This window comes from Castor canadensis, chromosome 2 (assembly GCF_047511655.1).
Source record: "Castor canadensis chromosome 2, mCasCan1.hap1v2, whole genome shotgun sequence".
Lineage (NCBI taxonomy): Eukaryota > Metazoa > Chordata > Mammalia > Rodentia > Castoridae > Castor > Castor canadensis.
In genome coordinates this window covers 148,421,799-148,446,042 of record NC_133387.1, presented here as the reverse complement: position 1 = coordinate 148,446,042, position 24,244 = coordinate 148,421,799, and the positions used below count along the sequence as shown (strand labels likewise).

Sequence of the window (24,244 nt, the reverse complement as noted above, 5' to 3'; positions counted from 1 at the left end):
GGCACCAAAGCATACAAAATGAAAGAAATGACATTTCGAACTCTGTATCATTTTCTGTCTCTTAGATGGACAAACATTAAGGAGACCGAAAATAATGGGGGAAAGACCCTATTGATTGAAGACAGACACATTCTCCCAGGAGAGCAGTTTGGCCAAGGTGGGGGAGTGGGGGTCTGGGGTTTGAACCCGGGCCTTCAAGCACAATAAACCTGTGTTCACCCACTGAGTAACACCCTCAGCCCCAAATATTTGTATTAAAGTTTTAAGTGTTCATTATCTTTGCCCCAGTGGTGCTTCTAGGATAAACTATCAAAATTTTCTATTAAATAACTACTATTTTAAATGATATATGTAATATTATTAAATTTTAGAAAAACTAGACTATAAAACAATATTTCCAATGTAGCCCCATTTTTGTTTTAAAAATGTTCATGCTATGTAAAGTGTAATTAAGGTTTATGCAAATCAAAGTTTGACAGATATAGTACTATCAAATCAAAGTCTGGTTGTTTAGTAGGAGGATGTAGAAGGGCATCAGGTGGAATAGTGGATCAGTCCACTTTACAAATGGATACGTCTTTACAGATTTTTTATTAAAAGATGGATATGTAGAGCTGGGCGTGGTGGCACACACCAGTAATCCTAGTCACGAGGGAAGGGAGGTCTAAGTAGCAGGATCACTGTCTGAGCCTGGTCTGGAAAATAACTAAAGCAAAAAAGGGCTGAGAATGTGGCTCAAGTGGTAGAGGTGCCTGCCTAGCAAGTGCAAGGCCCTGAGTTCAAATCCTACTACCACAAAAAAAATGAGGGGAGGGATATGTGACCTTAATCACAAAAATGTATAGAATTTAAAAATTTATAAGTCTTTTCAAGTTTTAAAGAAAGCTATGAAGTAGTTTAAGCAGTATTTAAATATGTAGTGAACACTGCATATCCAGTAGCCAACTTAAGAAATACAAGATTACCAAGAACTGAAACTTCTTTCCATTTAGTTATCAAAATGCAGTTTCCTGTCCCCTTTATAAAATTCCCTGTCTTTCCTCTAGGCTGTCAAGCAGCAATGCTAAGTGTTTTGACCTCTTATTAGGTGACAATTTGGAACTGTGTGTAAGCACTGTATGACATCAGAACAGTGGCCTTAACAAGGCTGTGTGTAAAAATCCCCCAGGCCTCAGACTACACAGGTCTGGGCACTGGTCTCTAGAGACTGAGTGACTTGGTGTGGGTGGTACCAGGCACCAGCCTTTCTTAAAGGGCTCCTCAGTGTTTTAACCTGAAGCCACAGTTGAGAAGCACTTGCTCACAAGACTGTCATTTATTACACGTGCCCTTCCACATTTCATTTCCCCCAGGTGATAGGGAGCAAGAGGACAGACCCTGAATTGTTCCTTACAGAACAAGTCAAAAGAATAAGATGGTGAGATGTGGTCACCCTCAGAAGTACAGCAAGCTTTTTTCAGGAACTGTTATCCTTCAGGGTGGCAGGCCTTGGTGGCCTTGGTGGCCTTGGTGGCCTTGGTGGTTCTGTCTGGAAGTTTGTTGGAGAAAAGGAGGGGAGTGGCAGGCATCAGATGAAGACAAAATTAGAGGGTGGCCTTCTTTTGTAGTTAACAAGTACCAAGTAGAACACAGCACATACAGGTACAGAAGTCAACTGGAAAAAATGCAACGCATTCTGCTTGCCCTTCGTAAGTTTATGATTCTAGTCATCGACAAAGGTTCAGCTGAATTCAGCCCTGAATTCAGTTAGTCAGCACTCAATTTTTTATAATATCAAATGTGAATGCAGGGCACTGGCCACACCCTCCACTTTGGCCACAGGCCTCACAAACCCCAAGCAATTTTCCATCGCTTGCATTTACCCTCCTGGCCCTGATGGTACTTAAGTTTCTGTGACCTAGAGAGGAACTAAGTTCTACTGAGAAAAATATCAACGATTTAGATGTCTTTTGCAATTAATTCCTTTGTTCCCTATTAGTAATTTAAAGGGGAGTATTAATAACAACAGAAACAAAAGTCTCCAAACCCACAAGTAGCTGGAAAGAATTTTAATTACAATAGTTTTCATCTTAGATGCTCCAGAGGTAAAAGGGACTGAGTGCTTTTTCTCAGGGTCTTGAAATGAAGTCTGCCGGAGGGAAAACGTCTTCTGAAGGAGGCTGGCAGAGTTCGCTGTTATTAGATTCAGGGGACCATGTGATTTTTCTAACCCATTCTTTATGCCTTCCGGTTGAGTAGCCAAGCTGAGACAGGAAGAAAGGCAACAAGAAATGTAGAAGGTCCTTATTTAGTCTGGTTGATTCCATTGATTCTCTCTGAATACCGAATTGTGTGATTGGACAAAAGCTTGGGTTATTGTTTGATATGAAAAAATGAGGAAGTCTAGACTAGAATGAGGAATAATTCAGAACTCGTCTTTCATTAACGAATTTCCTTGAATTATATCCTGTGTCCTCTTTGCAGCATTATGGTTTTGTTTACCAGTCCACTAAAGGAAATCCCAACTTTCTTGCAGGGAAAATACTTTGAAATCCAGTTCAGTCCAGGTGGGGAACCAGATGGTGGAAAGATCTCCAACTTCCTTCTGGAGAAGTCAAGAGTGGTGATGAGGAACCCTGGAGAACGGAGTTTTCACATATTTTACCAGGTTTTACTTGATATTTTTTCTTATCCACTTCCTAATTTTTCTCTGTATTAGAAGAAAAAAACTTTTTTTTCTATCACCCTGGAGCTTACACAGTCTAGTCTTCTAAGCACAAAAGTTGCATTTCTAGAGTGTGTGCAAGTCCGTGTGCAGAAGGATTGTGAAAAAGTCTCTATCCTTGAGGCAAGTAAGTGCTAATGGGAGTGACAAGACAAATTCTCGAAAGTTAAATAATCTTCAAATAAAAGCAGGACTGTTTGATTCTTTGCCAAATAGGAATTCCTGTGGGGAGATTTGGCTGGAGTGGTAAGGGGAGATGTCAATGAGGGAGGGCTCAGGGTGCAGAGTGGAGAGAACACATCACAGGGATGTCCGGCCACCAGAACAAAAGCCTAGGAGGTAGAAGAAGAAAACCACTGGGTGAACAGGCCTCAGGCAGGTTTCAGGCAGAAGTGTCCAGAGGCGAGCTGTAGCAAGAGCTGAGGTAGGCTTTGATTTTTAGTGTCAGCTCAGCACATCCCCATTCAGACCCTCGGAAGACAGGGAGGGGTTGGAGCCAAAGCAGTGTGCACGAGCTTAAAAGTCTTACTCTGAGCTTCAGCAGTCATACAATTCAGCTATTTAAAAAAAATGTTTTTAGAGCTGGGGCCATGGCTCAAGTGGTAAGAGTGCTTGTCTAGCATGCCCAAGGCCCTGGGTTCAATCACCAGTACTGCAAAAAATAAACTAAAATGAAAAATGTTTTTAAGTATGTAAAAATAGTGAGGCCATATTCCAATTTTTTCATGTTTAGGCAGCCATATTAGATTTCCTTGAAGAAACACCTGGTAACTTTTTTGGTCTTGTTTTTTTGGTTGGATGATCACTGGATTAGAAGGAAGTTAAAGTAGAACTGGCACACAGCCAATCTTCTCAATTACACAGACATCTTCAGTGATGGCAAATAATTCTTTTACTTAGTATCTGTTCCTTGACAAAGTACATAGGTGGCCAAGAGCTTCTAGGAGCTTGGTAATGCTTAGAATTGTATTAACCAAAGCAATACATCCAGACAAATGAAAAGAAATTGTGTCACACACAGCAGAATATTATTTATTGAGTACCAGATAGAAGCGTGTAATGGATACCAGGACCCTTTTCAATAAATACAAACCTCACCCCCTTCCTAGAGTCCTCTGCCCATAGCATCCACCAGAGTGGATGCTGAGAGATGATGGGTCCAGGAGTTCAAGATTCTGACATCAAAGTAATGGCGGAAACTGTCAAACAGACAAGATTCCATGGATCTGAGTGTGGAGAGAAAAATAATTCCCATACAGGGCCTGGCGACTGTCCATGCATGGGATGGAAAAGCATGGGGGAACCAATGCCACCCAATGAAGCAGTCAGAAGAGGAAAACCAGGATCCCACAGTGTCCCCACAGCCAGGAGAGCCTAAGGGGATAAGTCACAGGATCGAATGCCCTGAGCTTCTGGTGGGGGAGGAGGGCAGCTGGGTCAGGGGTCTAGGACCAAGAACAGGCTGCTGGATTTAATCACTGGAAAGTAGCCAGGAGAGGAATTTTGCCAGAGCCATGAGGGGAGAAGCCAGAATGCAGGTGGTTCAGCCATGGGGAGGAGGTAGATTCTGTGGCTTGATAAAGTTCAAAGTCAAGGAAAAGCTTTTAGCCAAGGCAAAGAGCAAACTGCTTGTCAACAGAAGAGGTGGAGAGAGGGAAGTTTGACGATGCAAGTGAGAGGGACTATGTGATGTGAGTGGGGAGAAGACTGAAAGGAGGAAGGAACGTTCTTAAAACGAAAGACAAAAAAGGAAGGAGTGGCGCAAAAAGATTTTCAGTTGACAGGAAGAAAACAGAGAGCCTTTTTTCATAGGATGAGCTAGAACTTCTCAGTGATGCAGATGAGGTCACCTATTGGGGGCAGGGGGACCAAGATGGCACCAGGAACTTGACACAGATGGACAAGCATGGACAGGAGCTGCCTCTCTGTTTCTAAATTGTTTGGGTTAGTGCCATGGTATGCTGGAGGTGGCTTACATGGGCTGCTGTGTCTTTTCTTACCTCTTCTTCCTGTGAAATTTCTTTGCAGTAACTCCTGAGGGGAGGATTTATATCATGAAGACTGGCAAACACTACAAATTAATTTTTTTTCTCTCTCTCAAGAGTTGGTTGTTAAATGTTGGAGCCCTTTAAGAAAGTCTTGCCTGAGCTTAAGATAGACATCAGAGCTGGAAGAAATAGTCAAGGGACAGCCAGTGTGTCAGGAGGTTTCAGAATACTAGAGAATGGGACCTATGGCACTGTCCAAATACGCACCCTGGGTGGGAAGCCTGGAGCAGCCAGCTCCACTTTAAGAAGTCATAAGTGGCTGGGCGATGGTGGCTCACACCTATAATCCTAGCTACTCAGGAGGCAGAGATCAGGAGGATCATGGTTCGAAGCTAGCCTGGGTAAATAGGATCGAGAGACCCTATCTCAAAAATAAGCAACACAAAGAAAAAGTTGGGAGTGTGGCTCAAGTGGTAGAGCGTCTGCCCAGCAAGCACAAGGCCCTTAATTCAAATCCCAGTACTGTCACACACACACAAAAAAAACAATGTAGAGATGATTTAGGGTTGTGACAAGTAGAGCAGGTGTTCACATGCTCCTGCATCTTTTAGAGACTAGGACCATCCATCATCCATCATTTTCGAACATGGTGGTAGAAAGTCCTCCCTACCTGGGCTCAGGGAGGGTGGTAGCAAGCACTGCGAGGTGACTGTGGACGCTGTGATGTCAACATCCTGATACATCCTGCGTTCTCTTGCTGCAGCTCATCGAGGGCGCCTCTGCAGAGCAGAAGCACACCTTGGGCATCACCAGCATGGACTATTATTACTACTTGAGCCTCTCTGGGTCATATAAGGTCGATGACATTGACGACAAGCGGGAGTTTCAGGAAACCCTGGTAAGTGCCCACACAGGACCAGGCAGGATCTGTGCTCCAACCTGGTCATCACATGTGGCAGAAAGCTCGGGAAGGTTATCAAGGTACATGTCCTCTGGGCCACTGGATGCATTCCTTATCTTAAAACTTGTCTTTCAGCATCTTTAATGGCCTTGTGCCCAGTTGCTCAAGGATCACTTAATGACTGGACATGGGTAGAAAAGGGAATTCATCATTATCTCTCCGCAGGAGCTCTGATAAACAGGCAAAAGCAACACGGCAACTGTTTATCAGGCTCGTTTGCTGAACAGCCTCCACAGTTAGTGAGCTTTCCTTAGAAAGGCAAAGAACTCATGGTCTTGATCAGGTGCCACTCTCTTCATCTCTTCTGTTTTCGAGGACTTTTTCTTCACCTCTGTATTTCCAGGTCCAAGGAGGACCCTTCAGCTCCAAGTTGCTCACATAGTTCGTGTGTCACAGTACAAGCTGTGAAAATAGTTAGATTACTGAAGGTTTTGCATCAGATGGGAATGACAATAAATGAGTCAATCTAGAACTTTTTGGAGGCAGGCCAGTCACCAGTCAGCCTTAACTGTCCTGGAAGTACAGGCCTGTCTTTCTGTACAGATCCAGTGCTGAGGGGAAAACCCTGAGTAAGCAGTGAAGGTTAAGTTCAAGGGAAGCTGATGTTTGATCTGGAAAGGGGCAGAATGTTCAGATAGACTGGGTCCTGGGTCCCAAAACCATGTGGCTTTCAAGAAGCAAGGAGAAAAATTGTGCGTCAGGGGGCCTACACGCTGGTCCTACAATATCATTCTCAATATACTGAGATCCAACGCTCAGACATTCCAGCTGTTTTTACTTAGTTTAATGGCCTCAGAAACTAAGCTTTTTAAAGATGCTTTGATTTTCTTCACATTTTCAATCAAGATTCTTTTGCAAGTAATTCTGTTCCTCTTCCCACTAGTGAAGGAATAGATTTCTGAAGTCTACATGGAGTGGAAAGTGTGCAACATGGCAACAGTAGAGGGATAAAATTAGAGAGCACACCATGGGACAAAGACGGACACCATGGGATAAGGACAGGCATGGAGACCCGTGCCTGGCTGCCACTCCCATGAATGTCTTTCCTCCTGCAGCTGTCCTGACCTTCTTCCTAGAGGGTGGCCTTTCTGTGTTTAAAGACAGCAGGACTTATAAGGACCTGTGTGAGTGCATTGGTCAGTGATGATATTGACAGACACTTCCCATTGCCATCCCAGGCTAAGCCCAGTTGCTGTACCTCTGCAACTCAATGTCTTCTTTGGCTTCTTTATTACAGCTCGTCTGGATAATTTCTCTTTTCTCTTCCCAGCATGCCATGAATGTGATCGGGATCTTTGCAGAAGAGCAGACGCTGGTGTTACAGATCGTAGCGGGAATTCTCCACATGGGAAACATCAGCTTCAAAGAAGTGGGCAATTACGCCGCCGTGGAGAGTGAAGAGTGTGGGTAGCTCTGGCACGTGGCTGTTGCGTGAGGGGACTAGGGGTAGTCAGCTCCAATCAGAACAACACGCCCCTTTGCTTGGCTTGGAGCTCATGTGTATTGAGTGTGTTGGGAAGAGATGAGAAGTCTGTGTGTCCCACTGTGGCAAAAACACAAAGGCCTTAGGAGAGGCCTTAGGAAAGACCTGTTCTATGCAACTGCCCTGCCCTTCTCCTCGCCTCATCACCAGTGTCTCCGTGTCCCACACTGTAGATAATTAACGAATCTTTTTGTGTGTGTGGCAGTGCTAGGATTTGAACTCAGGGCCGCATGCTTTGCTAGGCAAGCTCTCTACCTCTTGAGTTGAAATCATTTCAGCTTGTTACTAACCTTAGGGAAATCTGGTAGAATTTCACATCTGGGTTTAATGCTAAAGTGATGTCTTTAATAAAGATTACAGTAGTGGCCTACTAGCTCAAAAGATGAATCAGTTAATGAAAAGCTTTTCTGTAACTGGCCTTTTTGGTCACTTGCAATGATAGAATATATGTAAATGTAGAAAGCTTACAGGTTTACAGTTTGTTCCATGGGTTGGTTAGATTAGCTTTGTGAACACAGAGAGAAATGGGCTTTGACTATTGTGTTGACATTTCTTGTGATGACCTTTAATGATCATATTTGTAGTAATCAGATTGTCTTTAAGAAGAAATCCAGGTCCTTCCTGCAGAGAAATGTCACTAGTTACATGTGCCTGTGACCTGCTATGAATACCATGGTCGGTGACTTCAACCTCTCAGACATCGACAGCTTTCCAGGCTGTTCTCAGAACCCACACACCCTTACCCACCCAGGAAGGCATTTCTTCCTTTCTCAGCATTCTTCAAGGATGATAAATTTAGATGCTTAGTAATAAATAGTATCCCACTCATTGCTGACAGTGCAGTGGGATATTTCCATTCCAAATAAGGATCCTTTTTTTATGTTTTAGTTTTTTTTTCTCATAAAAGAGGGAAGTTCTGCTAATTTCTGATGTCTATCTGATAATGATGAATTATGTTTACCAAGGAAGGGGGTAGAAAACAAGAAAAAATACATGGTATCCATAAAACTGAGAACCATGTTCTAATATTCATACTAATAACTATGTAGACTTTATGGACTTTGTCCTTGACATTTAACAAATACACATGTGTCCCCAGTAGGACCATTAACACTTAGCTTGTTCACATTGACAGTTTTGGTTTGGTGTCTATGGAAAGAGACTGGGTTTCTCTTGCCCTCTGGATACTAAAATCCTTTACTGCCTCTTTAAGCTTGAGAACAGTCATGACCCTGAACCAGCGAGCATGGCCCGGATGCTTGAGCCAAGGTCTGTTTCACTGCTCAGTGGTGTCTGGAGTTAGTAAGCCTCCTGTGCCAAGTGGATAAGGCCTGAGATTGGCAACTGCTCATGAAATTCCCTAACAAGGGGTGGTGGAGCTGTGGAGATCAAGAATGCTGAGTAAAGCCAAGTAGGTCTAACAAAGGAATACTCCCTCCCAGTAATTTTCTTCAATCAATTCTGGATTTTGTTCATTAGGTCTCATTAATACAGTCAAGTGGATATATATTGAAAGTTGTTCTATGCAGCTCTTTTTGGTCAACTTGTTCCCCTTCCAAGAGGGCAACCCAGGTCTCAGAGATATGTGGTCCAGAGCAACCACACATGTCCATTCTTTTCCCCTAATTTTGTGTTATAATGGGAATGTATACAATGTTCTACTGTTGCTTTTTCATATAACGTATCTTGAAGGTTATTCTATATCAGTTCAAAGGAGTGTCATCCTTTGTTTAGCAGCATACACTCTACTGCCTAGCTACACTTTGATTTATTGAACCCATATCTGTTGCCGAGCACTAGGATGACACCTGATTTTATGCTTCTTATCTTCTCAATGACCACTGTAAGAGTGAATAACCTTGAACATGAACGTGGTGTCTCTTTCACATATTTGAGTATATCGATGACATAAATTTATAGAGGGAACTGGTATCTATGTTTTTATAATTCAAGATAGCAGCTGTCTCTAGATACTATATAAAATGGTAAAAAAATCATATTATAACTGGCCCACTAAAGTAAACTAGTCCTTTACTTGACCTTACCCTCAGGAAGGTGCAGAATTTCCTTAGTTGAACCTTATGCCTCTGAGAAGCCAATTCAAACCTCAATTTTCACATTTCTGTGCCTGTCAACATCAATACAGTAAAGTAGTAATGCCTAAGGAATAAAACACTACTTTAACAGCACTGAGCAGTCAAAGTACATAACACAGGGCTCATTCTCTCCCTCATGCTTAATGAGCTAGGAAGCAAGGCCTCCCACACCAAATAAGGCATATTCACCTTACCACTTCTTTTCACTTTTTCTTCTTTTGTCAGTACCAGGGTTTGAGCTTGCTATGCAGGTGCTCTACCTTTTGAGCAATACCCCCAAGCTGCCACTTCTTTTAAATTTGTTAAAAATGGAACTTTGTACTGCTCCCTCTTTTTTGAGTTTTTTCTCTTCTCTATACTTCACATTTAATTGGAAAAATGAAATCCAGCTTTGCTTCACACTTTAATGCAGTTCTAGAAATCTATCTTCATTACTCTTCAATATTACTTTTTAACAGGTTCTTCTTATTTTATGACTCTGCCAAAATGACACCAATATTTTTAAATTAGTCATTACTTCTTCCCTCTGCTTCCCCCAGCCTCCACGCTTCCTTGAGGATGCTCTCCTCCAGCCATGGCCACGGCCACGTTCATACCCTCATGGAAAATTCACATCCTGAAGGAAGTCAATATAAGCAGCCCTATAACTTCAACACCAAGGCAATCACTGAAGACAATATGAGGCCATAAAACTTGCGCTTGAAAAACACGGCATGGATTTTTTTCCAAGCCAGTTCTCTGTTTTCTCTCTCATCTACTTAGCTGTTTCCCTAAGCTGTGGCTCTGATTCTTGGCTGAATCCCATGCCTTGTTTCTGGGGGGACCTGCAGGCCTTTGGTTATGCCCTCTTCTACAGGAGAGGAGTGAGATGAAGTACCGTCCTTGTCTCTGCTAGTCCCTTCTGTCTGTTTTGTCTCAAGGGTTCTCATGTTTTATTTTATTTTTTTAGCTAAGGTCATAAAGATAATGACATAAACAGTTTATTTCAACTGTGCCCCACTTTTGGTGTAGTTAGGGTGTGGGAGAATCTCGTGTTCACAAAACAAACAAATGGGGCTGACTACCATTTTATAAAAGTATTACTGTGTGGTTCCCATGAACAATGATAGGGGCCCTTGTGATCTACTATCAGCTTTTTTTTTTTTTTTCTTTTTGAAATGGGGCTGTCATTGTGTAGCCTAGGCTGGTCTTAGACTTTCAATCCTCTTGCCTCTGCCTCCTGCATATCTGGATTATAAGTAAGTGCCATTGTGCCTGGCTGCTATAAACTGTTGATGTCTATGAGATATGCCCTCCTGCTGTTGGTGGTGATAACCACACTGGCAGTGAGGCCTCTTACATATTGGGGACTTTGGTAAATGTGTCTTGATTCTCACAATATCCCTATCGGTCTGATCTGTGGATATCATCTGTCCTTACTCTGTATAAAGGAAGTTTTAGGTGAGTGGAAGATACATGTTAAGGATTCTAGACATGCATTAGCATTAAAACTAATCTAAAGGAAATGGTCACTGTCAAATCAGCACCCTGGGTGTGGGTCACATGTCACTGTAAAGGGAAGCCTTTCCATTGGTCAAAGCATTTTTGTGAAACACTCGTAGATGATAAACACCTTGTTCTGGTATTATACTTTTTCAAAATGTGTTCACTGGCTTGAGTTTTTTGGAAATTAAATGCTAAGAAATGTCAACCCATTGCATCCTAACACCATCTGTGCAATTCAAACACATCATCCCTTATTGAGAGGCTGTGGTTTTTTGGTTTTGGGGTTTTTTTCCCCCCTTTGGCAGTCCTGGAGTTTGAACTCTGGGCTTCACACTTGCTAGTCAGGCACTCTACCTCTTGAATCACTCCAGCAGCCCACGGCTTGTGATTTTTCAGCATTATCATAAGGTTTAAAAAGAAAAACACCAGAATCTCATTACATAACCCAGCCAGGCCTTGAACTTGAAATCCTTGAAATCCTCCTGCCTCAACCTCCCAAGTGCTGAGATTTCAGGTGTGCACCACGATGCCCAGTGTTGTCATAAGCACTTTAGCACAATCCTTTTATGAAAGAATTTTAGTAAAGCTTTATGCAGAAAGAAGACACATATCCAATTTCACAATTTTCATTTACATCCATAAAAGCCTTCTATTCATACTGGAAAAATGAGAGCATTCTTTCAGCCTGAGAATAGTGTCATTTATTCATTGTAGAGAATTTTGACCAGAAATCAAGAAAATCCCTTCTATATCAGTAGCTCTCCTCTTGGTATCATTGCCTGAAACAAGTTGCTGAGCCACAAAAATCTTGGTTTTTCTATTGAAAGACCAAAAGCTATCCTACTACGTGTTGTTAGAATGGCATGAGTGTGCTGTGGTCTGAATAACACTGTCCTCTCCTTTCCACTGCATCTGCCATCTTCTTGTAATTTGTCTCTTTAAAAGCCATCTTGACTCACGTTTGCCTACTGCCCAGATGTCCCCTGCCATTCAAGGAATCCCAGAACTGGAATCCCTTGTGGCCTTCTAATCTCACCTTAACGTTAGCTATCATCAATGCTGGTTTATACAATGTAGACATAGCCCTACCCTGTCTCTGACATCCCTGCCTCCTCTTCGCACATTCCATCCCCCATCTACACTGTACAAATCCTGTCCCTCCTTTCAGGTCCAGTCCAAATACCACACCTTCTTTGACTTCTTTGACTGTCTCAGCATGTAGTAATAACTTCCTGTTCTAAATTCCTCCAGAACTTTTGTCTGTGGCAGGCATTCACCTTTTAGAAAGGTTCTTTATTTGGTAAACTCTTTGTCTGATCTAGATTGTCTTCAGGATTTATTAAACATCGTGTAACCTTTCCACTCTTTTGGTAGTCTTACTCATTATGAGCAATCAGTAGATAGGTGATTGGTTATAATTACTATTAGATGATAACAGGTGCCAGGTTCTCTGGCATTAATGCTGTGAAAATATTGTACCCAAAGGAAGAAAACAAATTTGGAGCCAAAGAAATGTTTCTTGATTGAGTTCCTTCCAGGATGTCTTGCTGCAAGCTTAGAGAAATGTCCATTTTAGGTATTTATTTCATTGTGATCTCAGTAGGAGAGATTAGTCTACCATCCTTCTTGTGTGATTGGAAGTCACGGTAGTCAAAGGAATTGACTGATGTAATTAAAAAAAAAAAAAACTGGGAAAAACAAAGTAGGTGGGTGATAGTGAGATTGCTGATAAGTAGCCTTCACTAGAGAAGAAGTCCTGGTGGGTTAACCATGCTGCCTTGTGTCTACACACACACACACACACACACACACACACACACACACACACACATAAACACAAAATGCCTCCACATCTTTGGAGATAAATGGTTATAAGTCTGAAAGACAATCATATTTTATGTTCCACAGTTTTGGCTTTTCCTGCATATCTGCTGGGGATAAACCAGGACCGGTTGAAAGAGAAGCTAACGAGCCGGCAGATGGACAGCAAGTGGGGAGGCAAATCAGAGTCCATCCACGTGACCCTCAATGTGGAGCAGGCCTGTTACACCAGAGATGCACTGGCCAAGGCCCTACATGCCCGTGTCTTTGATTTCTTAGTAGATGTAAGTCCACATCAGCTGACATGGGTGAAACTTCAGGTTCTAGCTACAAAGAGTAAAACTACTAAGGATTTGTTTTCAAGTTTTTAGCTCATTTCTTCTCATCATTACCTGATTCCTCCCCTCTATTTTACTTTCTACTCTGGTGCTGTTGAATCCTCCTTTTACTTTTAGACACATTACCTAAACCTAACATGGTACTAGCTTTTTTCTGCACAAAATATTTAATAAAGCCAGGACTAGTAACCAAAAAAGAGAAGAAGAATCCCATATTCCTGGACCTTTCTTAATTTTTGAGCCTACAGGTTTGGGGATGTATTTGAGGAGGTGTGGCTCACATGGGGCCCTGAGTTCAAACCCCAGTACTAAAAAAAAAAAAAAAAAAAGAATATTGTGTTTGTCATACATTTTTTTTTCATTTTTCTTTTATTATTCATATGTGCATACAAGGCTTGGTTCATTTCTCCCCCCTGCCCCCACCCCCTCTCTTACCACCCACTCCGCCCCCTCCCTCTCCCCCCCCCTCAATACCCAGCAGAAACTATTTTGCCCTTATTTCTAACTTTGTTGTAGAGAGAGTATAAGCAATAATAGGAAGGAACAATTTGTGTGACAAATTAATCCCATACAAGGCAGCTTGGAACAATAAGCACTTCTCCATCTCACCATTTCTGTGGGTCATGTGTTTGAGACTGACTTGCCCAGTGGTTCTGACTCAAGGTCAAGACTGAAGCTGTGATACTGATGTGAGACGCACTCAGACTTGACTGGGAGCCAAGGAGGTATTGAGAGATGGATCCTTCACTTCGTTCAGCTGTTGGCAGGAGGTCCCAGGTCTTTGCTCTATGGACCTCTCTTTAGCACAGCTTGAAAATCTCACAGTTTCACAGTTGGTTTGCCTGAGCATGAGTGACCTGAGAGAGGAAGTATGGTCAATAAGCCTCAAGTTTCTTTGTGTCCTAATCTTGGACTTCAGTATTGTCACTTTGCCACCTTCAGTCCATTTCAAGGAAGTCACCAAGTACAGGTCTTACTAGGAGGAAGGAATAAGCTCCACCTTTTTTTCCCTTTTTTTTTTTTTAAACTCAGAGACTTGCTTGCTAGGCAGGTGCTCTGTCACTTGAACCACACCCTCAGCCCTAGACTCCACCTTTCAAAGGGAGGATTATCAAATACACACACACACACACACACACTTGCATACACATATACATATAGTGCACAGAGATATATATGACATATATTCTGAAATTTAGTCTTTTAGCAATGTAAACTGACCCCATGAATCTATGTTAACCAATGTAGCCTCTAAATGTTAGAATAATAGCAAACACCTATATATCGTCAGGTACTAATTCTATAATAAATATTTTAGAAGAAAATATCTCATTTAGTTCCTTCAACAACATTGTGGATTAGACATTATCTCTATTTTATGGGTAAATCAAGTGAGGCACAGAATTTACCCAAGGTCACTGCTTTTATGTGGTTTTTCTAGGAGGATTTAGATTCCTAGCTATTCTGCTCCTCTCAATTTTATTATTCAAAGTAAAGAGAAACCCTAAACAGACCTTAGTCAAGGGACAATAGCAAGGGCATAGGATGCAAGTAGTTTTGTCTGCATTCAAGCATTAATCCCTACAAAGCTTAGGTATGGGTAGGGTATAGCTGGGCAGAACAGGGTAAGATGAATATTCTGTGTGCTCTGCGAATTTGAAAGGTAAGATGACTGAAAAAGGTCAGGGTCGTGTGTTTAGCTTGTCCAGGTCCCTCATTTACTGAGAAGGGAGTCTCAGGCATGAGTTATTGGTGATTTTCCCAAGGCCATAGAGCAAGAGTGGTGCAGAACTAGAACAAGAACCCACAGCTCTTGTATCAGTTAGGGAACTGTCCAGTGCTGGACTTCCCACCTCCCTGCCTGCCATCCATCCCTCAATTTCTTTGAGGTAAATGGATGAATACCCATGAAATTTATACTAACTTGAACTGACATTTACCTGTGCCAGGTACTGGGCTGGTGTTCTATATCATTATTCATTAGTTCCCAAAATACATGTCATTTTCTTTGCCCAGAAAACATCTCTGGTACTTCAAATTGTAGGTATCCACAGCTCTGGGAATTTTTCTCTGGTGTTACTTCTTTGTCTGCCTTCTGTAATCCACACCTACCCTGTTGTCATGAAGTCTGGGCCATTGAACTACCTGGTGTCTCTGTCAGTGATCAAAAACCCAGATTTGGATACCATACTGCTTACCTTTCATCCAGAGCCCTGCTTCCTGCCCTCTGCAATATTAGGCATCTATCTGGAAATGGGGATAAAATGGTTTTGCTGCCATTACGAAAATTGAATGACCATTCAGTGCAGCAGTACGTGGAGGGTTTCCAGCCAACATCAAGTACATGTAAGCTGCTCAAAAGCAATTTCCATGATCTGTGGGCAGCTCACCCTCTCCATAAGCTCCCAGAAACAGGGACTGTCTTATCCTTGGCATCTCTGGCATATTGATAGTTAAATGATTGCTGAATAGGGGACAATGAAAATGATATTTATAGACTTTAATATTCTTCACGTGAAATAAGTTTTTACTTTGATCATCCAAGGTGACGTTTTCTTCCAATTCTCAAGAGTTCCTGAGAAAAGCTAACTCATCATTAAGCAAATATTTTCCCCCCTACTACAGTATTTTGGATGCAAATACCTGATGTTGCACCAAGACTTTACTGGGATTTGAACTCAAGGCCTCAAGCTTGCTAGGCAAGTGCTCTACCACTTGAACCACACCCCTAGCTCTTTTTGGTTTAGTTATTTTTCAAATAGAAACATTTTTCCCAGGCTGGCCTGGACCACAACCATCCTGTTTACACCTTCCACGCAGCTGGATGCCAGGCACACACAATCACACCAGTTTCATTGGTTGAGATGGGATCTTGCTAACATTTTGTCCAGGCTGGCCTCAAACCTCAACCTGACTGATCTCCACCTCCCAAGTAGCCAGGCTCATAGGTATGATTCACCACACTTGGCCACACTGAGACCTTCTTAAAGCTTCAAGTCATCTATCTTCACATGTCTCCAGTGGGCTGTAGGGTTTGCTATACAGTCTGTCCCCCACCCCCATGCCTGTTTTCAATATGAATGAAAGGAGTTAATTGTCTGCTGTTCATTTTGTCCCAGTCCATCAATAAAGCCATGGAGAAGGACCACGAAGAGTACAACATTGGGGTCCTGGACATCTACGGCTTTGAAATATTCCAGGTGAGACCAGCGTGCAAAAATCAGAGGTTAGGGGAGAAGGTGACGTATTTCATCTGGCCTGCGAGAAATAACTCTGGGCAAGGAAAGAAAATTTCTCTCTGGCTCATTTTTGCCTTTGTGAGTTCTTCATGTACCTTTACCAAATTAGTTTCTCCTAAATTTAAACTATGCTTCTTGCTATTGACGCATCCAACATTTCTGTTAAAGCTTTTCACATTGAGACATTTTGCTAAATAACTAAGAAATGACTTTTAAATAATTTTGCAAAGTGATTACAGGCAAGCATCCTTTTTTTTTCCTCCAGAAAAATGGCTTTGAGCAGTTTTGCATCAATTTTGTTAATGAGAAGCTACAGCAGATTTTTATTGAGCTGACATTAAAGGCGGAACAGGTACGAAGTCCCACGTCCTCCTTTATCTGTTCTATTTCTAATTTGCTTTAAGGGATATATTTCTCTTTTGATAATATATTCAAGTTTCAGTCTTGTATTAGGAAGTGTATCTAATACAGTCATACAGAAAAACCATATGCCATTGTAGCGTTTTAGTCTGTGAAATACAAATACCATCTGCTACTTTTTCTTTCTCCTTCAGCAAATGGCCCTGTGAAGTTGTAATGACTGGCTGTTTTTACTCCACTCTGACTCATTGACCAAGTAGAAATTGAGAGCCCTAGTTCCAACCCAAAGGGTCTGTGCATATACTGTGTTCCAAAGGAAAAGCTTGGTTTTCTCAGATTTCATCACTCTCAATCTTCCCCAAAAGTATATGTATTTTAAACAAAGATGACATTGTAATTCTTATTTGAGTTTACATATCTTACTTACAGTTTCTTCTAAAAGTTCCATGCAAGGCGGGAAGCGTGGCTCAAGTGGTAGTGCACCTGCCTAGCAAGTGTGAGGGCCTGAGTTCAAACCCTAGTATAACCAAAAAAAGAAAAAAAACTACTTAAAAGTTCAGTGCAGCTGCCATATTGTTTTAGATTCCTGGGACCATCATAGCAAAGTGCATGCTAACTGGCTTAAAACAGCAGACATTTCTCCTCTAATATCCAGAGCCCAGAGTTTGAAATCAAGCACCACATTCCCTCCAGAGGCTCTAAGGGAGATCCTTCCTAGAATGCTAGGATTCTTCCAGCTCTTGTGGGTCCTGGCATTCTTTGACTATGGTGGTATAACTGCAGTCTCTGCCTTATGTTCTGGGTCTCTCTCTGTCAATCTCTTTCTCCTTCTCAGTCAGGCATGATGGTGTCCACCTGTAATTCCAGTACTTGCAAGACTAGACACAGGAGGATTGAGAATTCACGGCTAGCCTGGGCTGTATAGCAATACCCCATCTGAAAACAAACAAACGAAACCCAGTAAGACACAAGTCTTTGAGTTTATGGATTATTCTATGTCCAGGATGATTTAATTATGATATTCTTAGCTAACTGCATGTACAAAGACTTATTTCCAAGCCTCACATTCTGAGGTTTGGGGAAAACATGAAATTTTGGGAACACTATTCTACCTTCTACACATATCAAAGGCTCTTTAGGGGGTATTTAGTTGTAGAAGTGCTCATGCCTCTGCTTAAGGGACCCCAATGGGCCATAGGTTCCACAGGAACCTCTGCCCTGGAATTCTAGTTTTCCACCATTACCATTACAGAGCAGACGTCAAGGAGACCACAGTAGGGACTGAGGTCAGAGACGAAGGCAGGGCCTGGGTCACAAGGCGCAGCTCAGACTTAGGGGGTAAATGTGATGGGGACCCATTAAAGAATTGAAATGATCTAATTTGCACTTGTGAGCTGTAACTTGTGGGAAAAGCAATCTGGCACTATAGACTTAAAGAGTGAAGAGAGTCAGGAGAAAATAAACCAGAGCAGAAGCTTAAAAACCAGTGAGGTACTACTGCAGGAAACAGGACAAGAGATGGCAAAAGCTCAGGCTGGGCATGGCGGTGGATGCCTGTCATTCCATTTGGGAGCTGGTGCAGGAAGATCTCCAGTGCGAGGCCAGTCTGGGCTATATGTATATATATATATAGAGAGAGAGAGAGAGAGATTGGAGGAGGAGGAGGAAGGAAGGGAGGTAGGGAGGCAGACAATGATAGCAGTAATGATGGAGACATGGTGATGGATTGTCAGATTCAAGTATTATATTTGAAGAGTGGAGCCAAGAAGACTTTTTTTTTTCTGATGAGCAATCAGTTTACTGTATTATAAAGGCTGGGAGTGGGAGAGGGCGAGGAACATGTAACCTAGGGATAGAGCACTTAGCCTAGCATACACAAGGTCACAGCTTTGATCCCTAGCACTGCAAAAAGAAAATCTTCATCATATTTTGAAGTTTCCTGGAGCCAATAAGACTTGCTCAAAATAATCAGTAATAAGTTCAGAAGGAAAGAGTGATCAAGCAGGATTCCCAACTCAGATGAGACCCTTTACTGAAAGGTAGGACTAGAAGAGTCATTGACTGTAGTCAGTGGGAACTGTGGCATTAAAACTCCTCTGAGCCAGCTGCCAGTGGCTCACACTTGTAATCCTAGTTACTCAGGAGTCAGGGATTAGGATTGACGTCCAAAGCCAGCCAGGGCAAGCAGTTTGCGAGATCCTATCTCAAAAAAACCCTTCACATGAAAGGGCTGGTGGAGTGGCTCAAGGGTGTTCAAGCCCCAAGACCACAAAGAAGAAAAACAAAAACCTCCTCTGCTCATGGTAAGTATGAGAAGCCTACTATATATCCACATTGAGGTTCCAATATGGAGGACACATAGGAGTCTGGAACTCAATGTCAAGGGCAAGTTTAGAAAAGTGAGCTCAAAGAACACTAGCTTACAGGTTAACACCAGGTAAAAAGCCACGGGATTGATTGTAGTTAGTTAGCAAGGATGGGTGACTAAACCATATTTCTGGAAGACTGTGTGACTGTCCATCACATATAAAGGTCTGGGAAGAAGAAAGATCTAGCAAAGGAGGCCAACAAAGCAAGACCAGTGAGGAGAAAGGAAAACCAGCGCAGTGTACATGGCATTCAGTGAGCAGCTAATTTGAATTTAGAACCTGTTCTTAAGTACCTAAGTGTTGGTCTGTACTACTGTCTTATGGTAAAGTCAAAGAGATTTTTTGCTTTTTGTTTTCTTTGTAACTGGACTTAAGAGGTTAAATCATATTAAATAGTCATTTTCATTAGTCAAAAACAATAGTATGGTAGCAATGTCTTATGGTTCAAACTAAACATAAAAATCACCAGCCTATGAAATGTTCCCTTTCCATCACCTCTTGGAAAATAAGAAATTAAAGTTCCCAGTCTTTGTGGAAAGACATCATGTTTTTCTCTTTCAGATGTGTGTTTCTGATGTGTGTTCTGGTTTCTGTCATACAGGAAGAATACGTTCAAGAAGGAATAAGGTGGACACCCATTGAGTATTTTAATAACAAAATCGTGTGTGACCTCATAGAAAACAAAGTTGTAAGTATTGATTTTGTGTGTCTCTTCACTGTACACATTAACTGAGTTTTTGTTCTCTGTGATCTGTGTCATTGTTTTATTTTTACTTTTATTTTATATTTATTGTTTGGGTACTGGGGGTTTGAACTCAGGGCCTTGCCTTGCTAGGAGATGCTCTACCACTTGAGCCATTCCACCAGTCCTGTGGTCATTGTTTTAAGACAGGCAACTTAACAACTCTAATTTACAGAGGATGTCAGCAATTACATGAGTTTCATGTAAATGTGTTTGCGTGAAACTAGAACAGCCGTTTTGTTATTGTAGTAAATGTGGACATGCGTAAAATGTCAGTTCACAAGTAGAATTTGTTACTGAGTTCTGAAAGACAACTCTCACATTGGTGACAGCATATGCAGAGCCACAACAAGGGCCCTGTCTTCAAGTTCAAGCATCCGTCTTCTAAGACTGTAGTTAATATCCTACACTAAAATCAAAGAGTTTTGTTGTGGTGTTTGTTGTAATTTTGCAATTTGAACTTCATAGATTAAACCATATTAAATCACTCGAAGAAGTGATTCAAAAGTAAACAAAAGCCATGTAGACAGAGGTCTCTATAGGACTGTTTTTTTTTTTTTCATTAATGCCCCAGACTGGAAGTAGTAAAAACATGTATGGAAGCTCAGTCATTGAATCAACTGCAGCATATCAGAGCAATGAAGTAACAAGATGGAGGATGAATAAACCATGAGGGCTGTTTATAAATCAGTGCTATATGAAAAGTCAGCCATGTTGGTAGAATATGGAAGTATGTAACTAAATAAGCAAGGTGTACCTGGGTGACAGGCTGAACGGGAACGTTCAGAAGTGAGAATCAAAGAAGAATGTCTTATTTTTCTTTTGGATTGTTAAAGTCAACTTGGTACAAATAGTAGTAAAGAGGTGACTTTGTGTGACTTTGAATAAAACCTGAGGCAGTGAAACAGCATCTTGGAAGTAGATTTTCCTTCATCTTTAGGTCTGAGCGGTACCTGCCTACTGGGGCCTTGCATTCTTGCCTGAAGGGAATGACTGACTTGTAAGATGGTACCTTTATCTAGGGAGCAGTTTCCTGGCTTAAGAAAGGGCCTGATTGGCATTGTATGCTTTGGAAGAGTCAGTGACTGGTGTCTTGCCTTCTTGGTCCCATCAGAACCCTCCTGGGATCATGAGCATCCTGGATGATGTGTGTGCCACCATGCACGCCGTGGGTGAGGGAGCCGATCAGACACTGCTCCAGAAACTCCAGATGCAGATTGGAAGCCACGAGCACTTCAACAGCTGGAACCAAGGCTTCATTATTCACCACTATGCTGGGAAGGTAGGGCTGGTGACTGCACGAAGTTCAGCAGGGCAGGGGCCATGATAATGGCTCCCTGTTTTGAGCCTTTGTGTCTGCCATCTATTTTCTCATGAGTTACATGACATCCGTGTAGGGTTTTTTATTCAGCAAATAGGACCTTTGAGGAATTCAAGGAAGAGAAACAAAACATTGTTTACACAACTGCTTATTTTCAAAGCGTCAATCACCCTGGTATATATAGTAACTGCTGAAGGAATGGACTTTTGTCTTGCCCTTTGATGCAATCACAAAATTCCATTCCTTGCCTTCTGGTGCCCACTGGGAACATAAATCAGGACCAGAGTTCACTTTGGTGTTTGTTCTAATAAAATCCATGGCTAGCAGGTGCCAGGCTATGTGGGGGTGCGGTGTAAGTTGAGGTCAAGGCTCCTGGGTACTTCATGGTCCTGTGGAAATCCAACTGGTCTCATTTTTCATCCCATCTGGTCTCTCACTAACCAGGGTCCTTGAGTATGAGTTTCTGGCAACTCTGATACCACTTATGGGAAACATAACAAAGCTTCAGGTGACATGGCCGATTGCAATGGATTAGTGAGCATACACTTTTATTCCATCTTTGGTAGATTTTAGGAACAGAGTTTAGTTTATTGCCCAGATGGATCCATTGAAGAAAGGACGTGTGACCTTGAGAATAGGAGTCCTGGTCACAGATCATCTGGGACACAAAATCATCATCACCATTTGCAAGCCATTGTCAGCTAAGTCAGATAACACAATCTTTATGTGACAGTGCAGATGAAACCCCACATGCCATATCTGGAAAACTTGAGTTTTGGTGAGGAGAGCTAAATCCACTTGAAGGGTTTTGTTCAAAGAAATACTTAAAGGGTAAAATTATATTTCTTTTCATTCTTGGCCAGGTATCCTATGACATGGATGGCTTTTGTGAAAGAAACCGTGATGTACTCTTCACGGATCTCATCGAACTCATGCAGACCAGCGAGCTGTAAGTGGTATTTGTCCTATCTGACATCCAAAATAGGTTTGATGAAATTTTCAATATTAAAACAAATTTGTGGTATTTGAGTGCTTGGCATTTTACTCTTTTGAATTGTCAAGTCTGGATTATAATTTGCTTTCTTAAAATAACTGTCTTTTCTCCAATCTCAGACTCTTCCTCGTGTCCCTAAGGCTTCCTGTCTCCAATTGCATGTGCCATTGTGTGCCTAGCACCATCCATTCTCGAAACTTTTATAAGGGAGAAGTGACCATACTGATTTTTGGATTGGGATAGGCATTTCTGATCATCAAGAGTGGAACAGTCTGGTTCTGTAATACGTTGCCTTTGGAACAAAAGCAAAAGAATCTTCCATTCTCACTCCATTTTTAAAGATGGCTAATGGCTTAGCAAGACCCAGTTAACCTGAGTTCCTGAAGCACTTGGAAACTCAAAGAACTTTGAAAGTAACAACTAGAGAGGGATTGACTCAGAGGTCCTTTTTTACTTTTGTATTGGAGATAGGGTCTCACTGTGTAGCCTAGGCTAGCCTCAAACTCATCTTTCTGCCTCTCCCACCTGAGTGCTGGGTTTACAGCGTGTGCCATCATGCCTAGCTCAAATATCCATTTTAATTACCCTAAGTTACAGGGGTGGGGCAGTAGAGGCATCCCTCTGCAAGCTGCTGGAGCTCTCAGATCCAGCTCTCTGTCCCTTCCTCCTACTCTTCCTTACAGAAGGTTCCCAAAGTCCCAGAGAACAAGATGTAATTTACATGAGTAGCATGTACATACCAAGCAATTGCAGTATTCATAGACCTCCAGATTTTAGAATTTTCAGAGCTGCTCGTAAGTAAGACATGCCCTTTCAGTCTCTGCTACTTAAATGGCCATAACATCAAGATTAACTTCTTGGGCTGGGACTGTAGCTCAGTGGTAGAGAGCCTGCTTAGCATGTGTGAAACCCTGGATTGGATTCCCAGCACTGAAGAAAAATACAAAAGCTAACTTTTGTAATCAACAACAATCCTGATAACTTTCTAAGAAAATCCTTATTGTAATGAAAGCAAACAGTTTCTTTTTCAGGCTCTGGTGAGAATGTTCTGTTCCATTTAATTCTCTCCCCCAACTCCCTTCCCCCTCCACCCGGGCCTGAATTCATATCACCACCTTTATGATGTCAATTTTTTTTTTCATTCAAAATACACAAAATCAATTTTCTCTTCTCTGGAAAGGTCAAGCTAGCCACAAGTCCTAGTTTGTGGGTTTCATGGCAGCCAGGTGAAAACTTTCTTCCAGAAATTGTTTCTAATTATTAAAATTCCTGCCAAGTTCAAGAGCATTGGTTGTTCTACATAAAGTCCTGTCATATAGACATGGCATGCTGTTTTATAAACATAGCTGCTGCAGAAATCTATAATTATGGCTGGTCAAGTGAAAAGTAGACAGCTGGGTAGACTTCCTGGAAAAGTCAAGACACCTAAGAAGTCATTTTAGTTGAAATGAATTTGGTTATAGTGTTGGATTACCAACTCACCTGGATCACTTCATTCACTCAGTTAGCAAATATTAAGTACCTACTGAATGCTAGACCATATATTCCTCAGACACCAAGGGCACCAAAATACTAAAACATGGCCTTGCCCTGTGTGCTGGTGAGACAGGCATGTAAACACTAGCAGCTCTGTTACTGTTAACAGAGACTGGCGCCATGGCTTAAGTGGTAGAATATCTGCCTAGCAAGCACAAGGCCCTGAGTTCAAACCCCAGTACCATCCTCCACCCTCCCACAAAAAAAAAAAAATATTAATGGAACATATTCTACAGGCAAAGCATTAGTGATTTGTGACTGATCCACGTAGACTCACTCATATTCAAAAGCAGTTTGTCAAGGTTTTCTGTGGGTGGGGATGGTGTGTGACTAGAATCTCCTAAGTAGTCTACTGTTGCTACTGAGTAATCTATAATGTGTAGGATGCCCCTCTCCCAACTATTAACCCAGTGTGACTGTCAACCGTGCCCATTGCAAGCAGTGCATGCATTCCCTAAGCCCAGGTGTATCTGCTTTGTTTTGTTTTCCTTATGTGTCCCCATTCACAATACAAACCAGGCACAGGAAGTGGGCTGAGGTGTATAAGGGGCAGGTTTACTTTCCCTCCTCCTTTTGTACAGTCAGGGTAAGAACGCAGCCTGTGGTCAGCACCAGGAGGTCCCAAAGGCAGAGTTTTTCAACTTACTTTTCAGGCTCGGGCTGAGATGTTTTATCTTCAAGTCCTTTCTCTTTGAATCTCTTGTCTACTGTTCATTCTCCCCCAGGCACATCCTGCTGGCTTGCCCTGTGAGTCAGATGGCCTTTCTGTGGTCAAGGCTGTTCTTCTGGACAGCATTCTACCTTATT

The 24,244-nt window shown here is 42.0% G+C and overlaps 1 protein-coding gene and 1 non-coding gene across 2 annotated transcripts in view; one reads left to right on the top strand and one right to left on the bottom strand.

Moving 5' to 3' along the window:
- Myo1e (myosin IE) overlaps positions 1 to 24,244 on the top strand; it is a 206,213-nt gene that overhangs the window by 118,373 nt on the left and 63,596 nt on the right. Inside the window, exons 7-15 of the mRNA XM_020175398.2 lie at positions 2,516 to 2,647; positions 5,456 to 5,590; positions 6,924 to 7,056; positions 12,626 to 12,822; positions 15,996 to 16,076; positions 16,381 to 16,467; positions 19,446 to 19,532; positions 20,701 to 20,868; positions 21,771 to 21,856. Coding sequence (XP_020030987.2) covers positions 2,516 to 2,647; positions 5,456 to 5,590; positions 6,924 to 7,056; positions 12,626 to 12,822; positions 15,996 to 16,076; positions 16,381 to 16,467; positions 19,446 to 19,532; positions 20,701 to 20,868; positions 21,771 to 21,856 — 1,106 coding nt within the window. The remainder of the gene's footprint in view (positions 1 to 2,515; positions 2,648 to 5,455; positions 5,591 to 6,923; positions 7,057 to 12,625; positions 12,823 to 15,995; positions 16,077 to 16,380; positions 16,468 to 19,445; positions 19,533 to 20,700; positions 20,869 to 21,770; positions 21,857 to 24,244) is intronic.
- On the bottom strand, positions 23,927 to 24,058 carry LOC141421135 (small nucleolar RNA SNORA51). The gene has a single exon (XR_012445809.1). It is a non-coding gene; the product is annotated as a small nucleolar RNA SNORA51 (small nucleolar RNA).